General features: G+C 43.0%; 1 protein-coding gene across 1 annotated transcript in view; it reads left to right on the top strand.

Moving 5' to 3' along the window:
- The first annotated feature begins 1,025 nt into the window (after positions 1-1,025).
- The window catches only part of LOC127585051 (ras GTPase-activating protein nGAP-like), a 95,780-nt gene continuing 84,306 nt past the window's right edge, over positions 1,026-12,499 (top strand). Inside the window, exon 1 of the mRNA XM_052042188.1 lies at positions 1,026-1,647. Coding sequence (XP_051898148.1) covers positions 1,134-1,647 — 514 coding nt within the window. The 5' untranslated portion in view covers positions 1,026-1,133. The remainder of the gene's footprint in view (positions 1,648-12,499) is intronic.

The following is a 12,499-nucleotide window of genomic DNA, read 5'->3' as shown; positions in this document are numbered from 1 at the left end:
ATACATCTTTCTCTTTCCTACGACATGGTGACCAGAACTGTACATCAAACTCTATCTGTGGCCTAACTAGCACTTATATATAGTTCCATTGTGACTTTCCCTGCTCTTATATGGCCAACGAAGGCAAGGTTCTATTGGACCTTATCGACCTGCCCTGCTACCTTTGGAACAGAGCCCTTCCAGCTGAAGGTAAGGCAACCAATGGTACAGTGATGGAATCTGGATATCCACGTGTTTATCAACATCCCAGAAGGATGGAGGAGGTTTGGAGATAAGGAGGGGTGAGGCCATGGGGGAGTTAAAAATAAAGTTTAGAATTTCTAAAACAATGCTCATCAATTGGGGTCATTGTAGTGCATGGGATAATGGTTGAAAGTGACAATGTGAGTAGAGTTTTAAATGATGTCAAACTGGAGCGAGGGAAAGCAAAGAATGGAACAAGTCCAGAAGACCTGGATGAGGTTTTGGTATTAACAGGTGTGGTTATACAATGCGTGGAAAGAGATGTGGAACAGGAAAGTTTTAAATTCTGAAACCTGCTGCATTTATTTCTCAGGCTTTCTGCAGCGTGTAGGCCCTATTTCCAGGTGGAGAGAAAGTGTGCAATGGAGGTGACTCACTGTGCCGAGAGATGTAGGTGGGGAGGGGTAGGGAGCAGGGCCGTTATCTCTCAAAACCTTTGTGAAAATACCTCACCCCTAAGCAGCAACAGATTGGAAAAATCAGTGGATGGAATGCTGTCTCAGCGAGAAAGCCTAACGCACAAGGCCTCAAAGTGCGCCTCTTTCTTGAAGAGTTTTGTGCGTGTAACTTGGGGGTAGGGTGTGACATTTAGTTTTAAAAGAAAACGGTCCTTTTAATCTCCTTCCCATCTGACCTTGTGGTTTACAGTCGACATCAGCGTATCGTGTGTGATTGGTGTCCTTCGTGCTGCAGTGCCCTCCTCTTCTTCCTCTGTGACAGATGTACTATAATAATACCTAAAAAAAAATCACCCCACACACGCACAGACACACACTAAGAAATCAAGCACATATTGTTGCAGTGGTTTCAGTTGGAGGACGAGTGTCAAGTATCAAGTGTTCCTTTGAGCAGAGGATTACCAGACCTCTCTCCTTGTCCAGTGCTTAGTGATGGACGTGGGGGAAAATTCACCCACTGCAGCTGCAGACCTGACTGACAAGCAACCAGGAGAGAACCAGGGACTGCTAAAGGCCTACAAGTGGTTTACAGGCCCCAAACAGAATGCCAGGAGGTACAAGGAAGAAGAGGAGCAGGCAGCTACAGAGAAGCAGGTGGCAGGTGACGGGGACCTGAAGGAGAATGCTCAAGGTGCAGAGGCTCCGCTGCAGGAGAATCAGAGAGAGCTGTCTCCAAGCCCCGAGGATGCGAGAAGTCCTGAGCAGGACCAACTACCCCAGGATGAAGTCCAGGTTACAGGGAACAAGAAGGACCAGCTCTTCAAGAAATCCAGCCAACGGCGCAGTCAGTCTGAGCTGACTAAATCGACAAGAGGTCCAGGCCGGAACCTGAGGAAGGTGAAGTCGGACTCGGCGGAGAAGATCCGGAGTTTCCTAACTTCGGTTTCCAACCGGCTATCCAGGAAACGTTCCCTCCAGGAACCAGTGCAGGAACCGCCCCCTCAAGGTATGTTTTGGAAGCTTTGTGTTGATGTTGGAAGAGTTTTGATTGGGAAATTTTCCAGCTGATTGATTCAAAATTCTTGGCAGTAAGGAGCAGTTTTCTTGGAGGAGGCTTTTCCCCTTGTAACTTTGGTTGAGGTTCAGTGAAAGCAGAGTCTATGCTGAGTTCACAATAGTTAATCAGGAGAACATCCAGCCAAGATATCCCGTATATTTGTACAACAGAGGGGTAGATGGAGCTATGATGATTTTACACAGAAATGACCACTCTGTTTTTTGATCGTTTCTCACATGAATCAGTCACCAGGAGCAAAATGGAAACTTCAGGAAATCAGAGAGACCAAAGACTCACTGAAAATCTGATAAACCAGGGTGTGAAATAGTCACATTAAGGTAATGCCTTTGATGCATTTGTGTTTCCCCAGATAGCTTCACAATGACCTTAGAGGTGCTGTAATATTGGAAGCAAAGCTGGCAATTTGTGCACAGCAAGTTCCCACTGACAGCATTGTCAAAACGACCAGATCATCTGTTTGCTTTGAGCGATGTTGGTTGAGGGATTGAGTTCTGAACCTGGACATTGACGGAATTCCCCTTCCCTTCTCCGAACTAGTGCGAAGGGAACTTTTACTGATGATGCTGCTTTAATTTACCATGTCATCTGAGAGGGTACAGTTCTACTAGGGGAACCAACAAAATCCAATAGCACAGAGGAGCAAATGATTCGAGTCAAGTTGAGTTTATTGTCATATGAACAAGTACATGCATGCACAGGTGCAATGAAAAAATTACTTGCAGCAGCATCACAGGCACAGCATCTTATAAACAGCATTCACAAGAAAAACATAAACATAAATTATACACAATTTTTACAAAACACAATTAGAACAAAATAAACACAAGGTCTATTTTAGTGCAAAGTGATCAACGTGGTCATCGGGTTGCTAAACTGTAGTGATTAGGGTTGTGCAGGTTGGTTCAAGAACTGGATGGTTGAAGGGAATTAGCTGTTCTTAAACCTAGTGGTGTGGAACTTCAGGCTTCTGTACCTCCTGCCTGATGGTCGCTATGAGAAGATGGCATGACCCAGATAGCGGAGATCTTTGATGATGGACGTTGCCTTCTTAAGGCAGCGCCTCCTGTAGATACTACCGATGGTGAAAAGGGATGTGCCTGTGATGTATTGGGCTGAATCTATTACGCTCTGCAACTTCTTACGTTCCTGCACATGTGAATTGAGCTACATTGAAGATTGTTCATTAGATGACACCAACTTAGGGTTATGAGGTCTGTGGATTTTCAGAGACAGGGTCTAAAAGTTCAGTATTATTATCAGGTAGAGAGTAACTGTACCACATATTGATTCAACAATGTGGCTGTAGAGAAGGAGGAAACTCAGTGGGGATCCTGCAGGGAGTGACTCAACTCCTTCCTATCTCAAGCCTTTCCATCGGCACAAGTCCCTGTGTGTTGGAATTCCCTCCCCTTGACTGGATGAGTGCAGCTCCAACAACATGTGTGGAATGATCTGTCTGGATGGCACGCAAACAAAAGCTTTTCACTGTATTTCAGTACATGTGGCAATATTAAACCAATTACCAACCAATTACCAATTACCAATTACCAACACTCAAGAAGCTTGACACCATCCGGGACAAAGCCGCCTACTTGATTGGCATCCCACTCCCAACCATAAACATTCATTCCCTTCACCACTGGTGGATTGTGGCTGCAGTGTGTGCCATTTACAAAATGCCTTGCAGGACCTTACAAAAGCTTCTCCAATACCACATCCCAAAGGCCTCTGGAAGGACAAGGCAGCAGATAGATGGGACCACCACCACCTGCAGGTTCCCCTCCAAGTCTCACACCATTCTAACTTGGAAATATAATGCCAGTTCTTCACTGTTGCTAGCTCTGAGTCCATACTTCCATACTTTCTTACGATCGAGATAGAGATGATTCAGCCCACGAGTCCATGCCAGCTCACAGGGCAATCTATTCACCCATTAGTTTTCCCTGTTCTCCCCACATTCCATGCACCTACACCAGAGGCAATTTACAGTGGCCATATGTCCTCGAACTCTCTCCCCAACAGCACTGTGGGAGCATTCTCACCAGAAGGGGCAGTGGTGGCTCACCACCATGTTCCCAGAGCGACTGTAGGAAGGGCCACTTAATGTTGGCTTTACCTACAATAACCACATCCTGTGAGAGAATTTGACAAAAAAGGACTATATTTGAAGCTTAATGAGACAAAGTAAATATTGGGATAAGCAACAAGTGCATCAAGCAATGAATACAAGAGGATGCAAGAACAATTGAAAGAATCTGATAGAGATTCTGACCTTGGAGAGAAGACAACAGAGAGGATCTCCTCTGATTTTCCATCAGTTTTAAGATTTTCAAACTTTGCTTTTACAGCCAAAAATCTGTGGCTGTTGGGGAAACAAATAAAGCTATCAAGGCCAGAATCAATGGATTTTATTGGGTAAAGGCACCAAGTGGGTTAAAGTGGCTGAGACATGAATGGGCTTTGAATGGATGAAACATCACAAGGGGCTGAATGTCCTACTACTAAATCTAATCCACCCTCAAAAGCACTGCCCATATACAGGAGGATAAGCATTTCTGTAGTGACATTTCTCATTGAGGCAAACAGCAGTGAAACAGGCCCTTCAGCCCATCTAGTCTGCACCGACCATCAAGCACCCATTTATGCTTAGCCCATTTTATTCTCCTCACATTTCCATCAACTCTGTCAAGATTCTACCACTTACCAACACACTAGGGGCAATTTACAGTGCCCAATCCACCAACTAACCCACATGTCCTTGGAATGTGGGAGGAAACCCACGTGGTCACAGGGAGAACATGCAAACTCCACCAAGACAGCACCGGAGGTCAGGATCGAACCTGGGCCACTGGAGCTGTGAGGCAGCTATGCCATTGTGGCATGCCAAAGTTTGCAATGCCCCAAAGCACTTTACAACCAATGAAGTACAATTGAAGTCACTATTGCTATGTTAGAAATCCAGTAGCCAGTTTGCACATAGCAGGATCCAACAAGCAGCAACGTGATAATGACCTGAAATGTCAACTGTCCAGTTCCCTCCACAGATGCTGTTCAACCTGTTGTGTTCCTCCAGCTTCTTGTTTGTTGCTTCAGATTCCAGCATCTGCAGTCTCTTGTGTTTTAAGGTGGATGGGGATGGATCAAAAGGGAAAAGGGACTATCTCAGATAGATTTAGGCCAGGGGTACAATCTGATAGAGTGAGCCAACTACCATCTATCCACACTTATCCCCTTTGACCTTTCCACTCTTTGTCCGCCCACCTTGCAGCATCAAACTGTCTCTCCCAATTTCCCAGTTCTTTGACTGGAACTATTAACTCTGTTTCTCTTCCCGCAGAAGCTGCCTGACCGGCTGAGTCTTTCCAGCATTTCATGTTCTTATTCCAGATTTCCACCATCTGCAGTCTTTGTGGTTTTTGGCTTTCTGTGTTAATGTTCGTGGACTGCTGCGAAAAAGTGTTGACATTTGCTTTTGTTATCATTGACCTTTGGAAATTATGCAGATTACGATGCGTTTGGTTAAGAACCAAGGCAGAAAGGATTAGAATGCACAATGGGGATGGAAACTCTACAATCATGAACAGGTTGTGGGACAGTTACAGCAAAGAAGCACAGTGGGAAAAGGGGCTAATCAAGAGAAGAAATAAAAATCCAAAGATAAGCAAAACTATTACTTCAGGGGTTCTCAAATGACTATAGCGAGATATATTCTGCTTTGCAAATTGAACAACTCCCCACAAACTTCCTGTTGAAGAGATTTCATTGTCAATCTGTTTTGAAGTGTGGTTGAGCTTGTCATGTGAGGAGTAGGTAGATCAAGTTAGAATAAGCTCACAAAATCGGGAATGCATCAGGGCAGCCTTGCATGTTATAGGTCAGTTAAAGTAAATTACTGCAGGTTCTGGGAATCTGAAGTAAGGACAGAAAGAAGTGCTGGAGTCAGGCAGAGAAACAGTTAATGTTTCAGGGTAGTGACCTTCCGTCAGAGTGTCTTGGAAAATAATAAGTCTCCACCTCCCAGTCCTCTTGCCCGTTCTGTTAAGATGTTCACACCTTGTGTCCAGATTGCACCTTTGAACAGCTCTGCTTGAATAACCAATTTGTTTCCACTTGCCTGAATGAGTGGAGTTCTAATAACTTTAAGGAAGCCCAATTCAAAGCAGGACTGACACTCCATCAATCACCATAAGCTTTCACTCCCTCCACCAGCACTGCAGTTACTTGCCCAGGTTACTTCGACTGTACCTCCAAACACCTGTGACCTCTACCACCAGCAAGGATAAAGGCAGTAGGTGCATGGACACACCACCACCTGCTGGTTCCCCTCCAAGTGGCATGCCATCCTGACCGGGAACTATATTGCTGTTGCTTCATCGTTGCTGGGTCTAAATCATGGAACTCCCTCCCCAACAGCACTGTGGGAGCACCGTCACCAGAAGGACTGCAGCGGTTCAAAAAGTTGGCTCCTCACCACCTCTATCGCAAGGGTGGTTGGGATGGGTACCATATGCTGGCCTTTCTAGTGTTGTGCAGATCCTGTAAATAAATGCAACAAGAAGGCTGAAATTCATTCTCAGTTTGCAGACACACACAATGTACTTGTGGCTTGAGCTGCACCTTCTGAATTCAGTTTTATTGAAATTGATGGAGCTGAATTTTGGAATCACAGTACAAAGCACAATGGTGCCATAATGCTCATTTAACAAATTCAGGGTGGGTGAATGCCCACCTCGGTGTGTCCCAATACTTCCCAACCTGTCACTAGATCTGCTGCATTTATACAGCAACTTTTACAAACCTTAGGCACATGTTTGTCCAGGGAGTACTGTTGAGGTGTGGTCCTTTGCAATGAAGCAATCAATTTGCAGACAGTGAGCTCCATAAATAGTTCTGATATTGACCAGCTAACCTGTTTCAATGATAACAACTGAGTATTGACATGAGTATGCTCTTTGAGTTAGTTGCTACGTGATCTTACACATCCTCCTGTCAACACTTCAGTGCTGCAGCATCAGACTAGATTTCGTGCTCAGGGCTCTGGAACGAGACTTGAACCACAACCCCCTGACTCAGAGGTGAGAGCTGTAACCAACTGTGTAACAGCTGCTACATTGGTATGTGAAAAATCAGAAAAACTGCTGATATTGGAACCAGTTCTGATAAAGGGTCTCGGACTCTGTTTCTCTCTCCACAGATGCTGTCTGACCTGCTGAGTATTTCCAGCATTTTCCTTTTTTACACTAGTGTGTGTACCAGACATACAAGGGATGTGATATCACTAACTTTAAAATATGACAGAACAATTGATCCCCGGGGTCCAAGTACAATGGAAAATAGTGAAAATGTTCCTTCTATTTCACATTAAAAATTTGCAAACTATGGTCTGTTATCTCTTCCCAACCTGTGCCATTCTGTTTTGACACTTTCATACAATGGAATTTACCCTCTTGACTACACTTCTCGAATCTTTAAACATTGCTCAGTCCTGTTGATATTGGGTTAGATGTTGCCATGGCCACACGAGGGTAATTCCCTGTCCCCACCCCCCCACCCTTCTTATACTCTGCAGCCCTTAGCACCACTAACCAACATCATTAGCATCACTGTTGCATTGTCCCAAATCTGGAACTCCCTCATGTAAACGATCCCCCCCCCAAAAAAAAAACATTGTTGAAGTGGCCAATTAAAACTTTCAATATTGAGGTTGGTCGATTTTTGTTCAGCAAGTATATTAAGAGATATATTGGGTGCCTGTGGTGCTGCTGCAAGTAAGTTTTTCATTGCACTTGTGCGTACATGTACTTGTGCATATGACAGTGAACTCAACTGGGCCCAATCTCCCACATCCCAGCACTGGAGCTAGGCAAAATGTGACAGGATTGTGTCTGAGCTGGTGGTGGTTTCCAGGAAGTTGACATCATCCCTTTTCTTTAATTTTTCTCATATTGAAACTTACTCACCCAACTCTTGGGGGACTCTGGCTTCAGGATGTTTGCAGATAAAAGTTATTCCCATCCCTCCCATTTTGGGTCAATGGAATAACTGACGCACAAAATGTGCCTTTAATTACTCTCTGGCCTGAGAGAGAGGACTTTTGGAAGACCTTGTTAGACAAGGAGACCAAGGGTTTTGTGACCAAGGCAGGCGACTGGAAGCAGATCAAGTGTTCTCTCACTGGCCGGCAGACCAGGTTTGAGAGACTGAATGCCCTCCTCCTGTTCTTTCACCTTTTGAATAATAATTTGCTCTTTCATTCTTCCTTCCAAAGTTGATAATGTCACGTTTTCCCACATGGTGCTCCATCTGCCAACTTCTTGCCCGCTCACTTAACCTACTTTACTGACCCACCGATTTTTGTATCATCAGCAAACTTGGCTGCAGTACACTCTGTCTCTTCACCCAGGTCATTAATACAGATTGTAAACAGTTGAGGCCCCAGCAGTAACCCCTGTGGCATAGTCACTGATCTATAAAATTGACCCATTTATCCATCTTTTTGTTTCTTATTATTTATCCAAGCTCCTATGCTCTCCTCCTGTTCAGTGCTCACAGTTTGTCACTTTGGATAAAGTTTATATTGAACAACTATTTAGAGAAACAAACTACATTCTCAATAACACAAGAAGTTTTTCTTAAATTCCTTCAAGCAATGTGAATGCCTCCAGCCAGGCCACCCATGATTGTCCATCCCTGATTGTAAATGACATGCTGACCCAGTGCAGAGTCAACCACAATGCAATGGGTAAGAAGTCACATTTAGATCAAACTGGATAAGGGCGGTGAATTTCCTTTCTTCAAGAGTATTTATATAATAAGGGTATTCATTGTCATTGTTACTGATGCATTGTTTTTTGCTTCTGAGTTAGCTAGAACTAAATTCCCAACCAGCACATTGGAACTTGAAGTCTTGGGATTATTTGGCCTGGTTTCCAGTTACTAGTGCAGTAATATTATGCCATAAGTAGGGGCTGGAATGGGGGCAAGAGCAGAGGATCATGAGTCATCATCCATATTCCTGTCCAATCCCCATTTTCTCTCAGTCCTTTGAGATTCAAATTTTAGCAATCTTGACCTTAATAAACCCAACAATTAATCATATCCCTCTGGGGAAGGGTATTACAAAAATTTACAGTCCTTTAAGTGAGGAAGGTTCTCATTTCAAACCTAAGTATCCAAACCCAAGTCAATTTGGGAAAGACAGCCTTTTGGATGAGTTCATAGGATGTATTCAGGATGGTTTCTTAGAGCTATATACACTGAGGAACTAACTAGTAGGCTAGTTTAGATCTGGTATTGTGCAGTGAGACGGGATTAATTAATGATCTCTTAGATCACCAAGAGAGAGAGATCATAGCATGGTAGAGTTTCAGTCTGAAGATGAGAAACTTGAGTTTGAAACTAATGTCTTATACTTAAATAAAGGCAACCGCAAGTTGTGAGAAGAGAATTGGTTAAGGTGGAATGGAAAATAGATTGAAGGAGAGGGTGTTGGGAGACACTTGAGACATTTCATAAATTTTAGCAAAGATCACTTCTTGTGAAGGAGAAAGGTTCCATGAGAGTGTACCATCTGTGAAAAGACATACAATGTTGTGAAGATTAGCGGTAGGCCAAAATATTGGGAAACTTTCAGAAACCAGCAAAGAAATTTATATAGAGGAAGAAGGTAAGAGCAACTCAGCAAATAATATGTATAAAGAACACAGTCAGTGATTTTCTAAAGATATATAAAAAGAGAGTAGCAAAAGTAAACATTGGCCCCTTGGAGGATAAGTGTGGGGAATGTGTAATAGGAAGCAGAGAAATGGCAAAAATTCTAAATAATTATTTTGGATCGGTCTTCATGGTAGAAGATCCCTAAGCATCCAAATAACACTAGATAGTCAAGGGGCTCGAGGGAGGGAGGAATGTGAAACAATCCCAGGACTTGATGATCTGCATCCCAGGGCAAAGGAAATGGCTGAAGACATAGTGGATGTGTTTGCTGCAATCTACTAAAATTTCTTGGATTCTGAAAAGGTCCCAGAGGGTTACAAAACCACAAATGTCAAGCTGTCATTCAAGAAAGGAGGGGATAGAGATCTGGAAACTACAGGCCAGTTAGCTTAACATCTGTCCATGGGAAAATGCCGGAATCCATTATTAAGGAGACAATAGTGGGGCATTCAGAAAATCCTAAGACAATCAACCCTGGTTTTAAGGAGGGGAACATAGAACATAGAACAGTACAGCATAGGAATAGGCCCAATGGCCCACAATGTCTGTGCTGACCATGATGCCAAATGAAACTAATCCCGTCTACCTGCACATAATCCATCTCCTTCCACTCTCTTCATATTCATGTGTCTGTCTAAATGCCTCTTAAACACCACTATCATATCTACCTTCACCAATACCCCTTGTTTGATAAATTTTCTAATTATTTATAGATGAGATGGGATGGATAAAGAGGAATCAGTAGATGTAGTGTATTTGGACTTCTAGAAGATGTTTGATAAGGTTCCATGTAAATGATTACTGCACAAAACTATACCACACAGGGTTGGGCATGGATAGGAGGGTGAATAAATAATAAGAAACAAAGAGATGGATAAATGGGTCAATTTTGGATTGGCAATCAGTGACTATGCCACAGGGGTCAGTGATGGGGCCTCAACTGTTTACAATCTGTATTAATGACCTGGGTGAAGAGACAGAGTGTACTGCAGCCAAGTTTGCTGATGATACAAAAATCGGTGGGTCAGTAAAGAACATTGATAGGTTAAGTGAGCGGGCAAGAAGTTGGCAGATGGAGCACCATGTGGGAAAACGTGACATTATCAACTTTGGAAGGAAGAATGAAAGAGCAAATTATTATTCAAAAGAATATAAACTGTTGCGATGCAAGAGATTTAAATACAAATAGATAAGATGCAGGTGCAACAAGTAATTAATAGGGCTAATGGAATGTTGGTCTTGGTTGTGAGGGGTATGGAGTATAAAAGTATAATGTATTGATGCAGTTTTACAGGGTGCTGGTGCAGCTGCACATGGAGTACTGTATACATCTGGAGTTTTGGTCTCATCAACTTCTTCATTGGTTGGGGCATTGAATATAAGAACTGGGAAGTCATGTTGCATCTGTATAAAACTTTGGCTAGGCCACATTTGGAGTCATTTGTGCACTTCTGGTCACCACATTATAGGAAGCATGTGGGGGCTTCGGAGAGGGTGCAGAAGAGGTTCACCAGGATGCTGCCTGGATTGGAGAGTATTAGCTATATGGAGAGGTTGGACCAACTTGGGTTGTTTCTCTTGAGCGTCGGAGGCTGAGGTGAGACCTGATCAAAGTATATAAAACTATGAGAGGCATAAATAGGGTCTTTTTCCAGGGTGGAGATATCAAATACTACAGGGTGTAGCTTTAAGGTAAGAGGGGGTAAGTTTATAGGGGATTTGCAAGGCAAATTTTTTTTTATACAGACAGTGGTAGGTGCCTGGAACACACTGCCAGTGGGGGTGATGGAAGTAGATATGATGGAGGCATTTAAGAGGCATTTAGACAGGCACGTGAGCATGAATGGAATGGAAGGATATGAATCATTTGCAGGCAGATGGGATTAGTTTCATTTGGCATCAATGTCAGCACAGACATTGTGGGCTGAAGGGCCTGTTCCTGTGCTGTACTGTTCTATGTTCTCTATGTTCTAAATAAGGAGAGATGTACTTGCATTGGAAAGCAAGAAAGCTTGCCAGGTTGATTCCTGAGATGAAGGGGTTAATGTATGAAGAAAGGTTGAACAAGTTGGACGATCCTCACTGGAATATAGTAGAATGAGAAGTGATCATATTGAAACATAAGATTCTGAGGGGGATTGACAATACGTATGCTGAGAGGATGTTCCCCTGAGAGGGGGCGTATGGAACTAGGGGGGATAGTTTCAGAAGAAGGGATCGCCCATTTAAGATGGAGACAAGGAGGGATTTCATCTGTCAGAAGGTGCTGAATCCCAGGTATTTTCTACCCCAGGGACCTTGGAGATGGAGTCATTGAGCATATTCATGGCAGAGACTGACAGAAGTTTGAACCACAAAGGAGTCAATGGCCATGGGCAGAGAGCAGAAGTGTGGTGTGGAAACCAAGATTAGATCAACTCTGATCATATTGAATGGCAGCCAGGCTGAAGAAGCCGATTGACTTACTCGTGCTCCTGTTTTTCATGTTCTTATGTTCTTACTTCTTATGAAGTTCACTCAGCATCTACACTGTCAGTCTCTCTCAAAGTTTTCATTCTTTTGAAGAGTGAATTAACTTCTTGATTTATTTTGAACTTAACACCTGGGTCGGTGAGGGGTTTTACTACCCTCTGTAGACCACACTAAAACTGTCAGCACACAGCTACAAACCAATCAGGCTGATGTCAGGTTTGACCAGTCCGATAATGAATGTATGTACTGCTTCATAAAACACTCACAGTTATGTGATGACTACTCCACACAGCCAATAAATGTTCTAGCCAATAACATTTTTGCAGTTAAAGCAAGAGATAAAATCTATTAATTTAATTGGGATAATCTAGTGCTCTTTTGACTTTTTTTTACCAGCAATGGGTTTTCGAAATATTATTTCTGCTCTTAATTTGTGTAGCTCGATAATTAATAAAAATGTTTGTGGAAAAAGAATGATTAAGAATTAATACTATCTTAAACCATAGTATGTATACTTACTAGGGAGCTACATAAATGCTTTTCCTGTTTGGGTGTTGACTGTAAGTGGCCAAATAAAACTATCATCTATAGG

The sequence above is a fragment of the Pristis pectinata genome, chromosome 31 (assembly GCF_009764475.1).
Source record: "Pristis pectinata isolate sPriPec2 chromosome 31, sPriPec2.1.pri, whole genome shotgun sequence".
Classification (NCBI taxonomy): domain Eukaryota; kingdom Metazoa; phylum Chordata; class Chondrichthyes; order Rhinopristiformes; family Pristidae; genus Pristis; species Pristis pectinata.
Note: the sequence above shows the minus strand (reverse complement) of the source record. Positions and strands in the feature narration are given on the sequence as shown.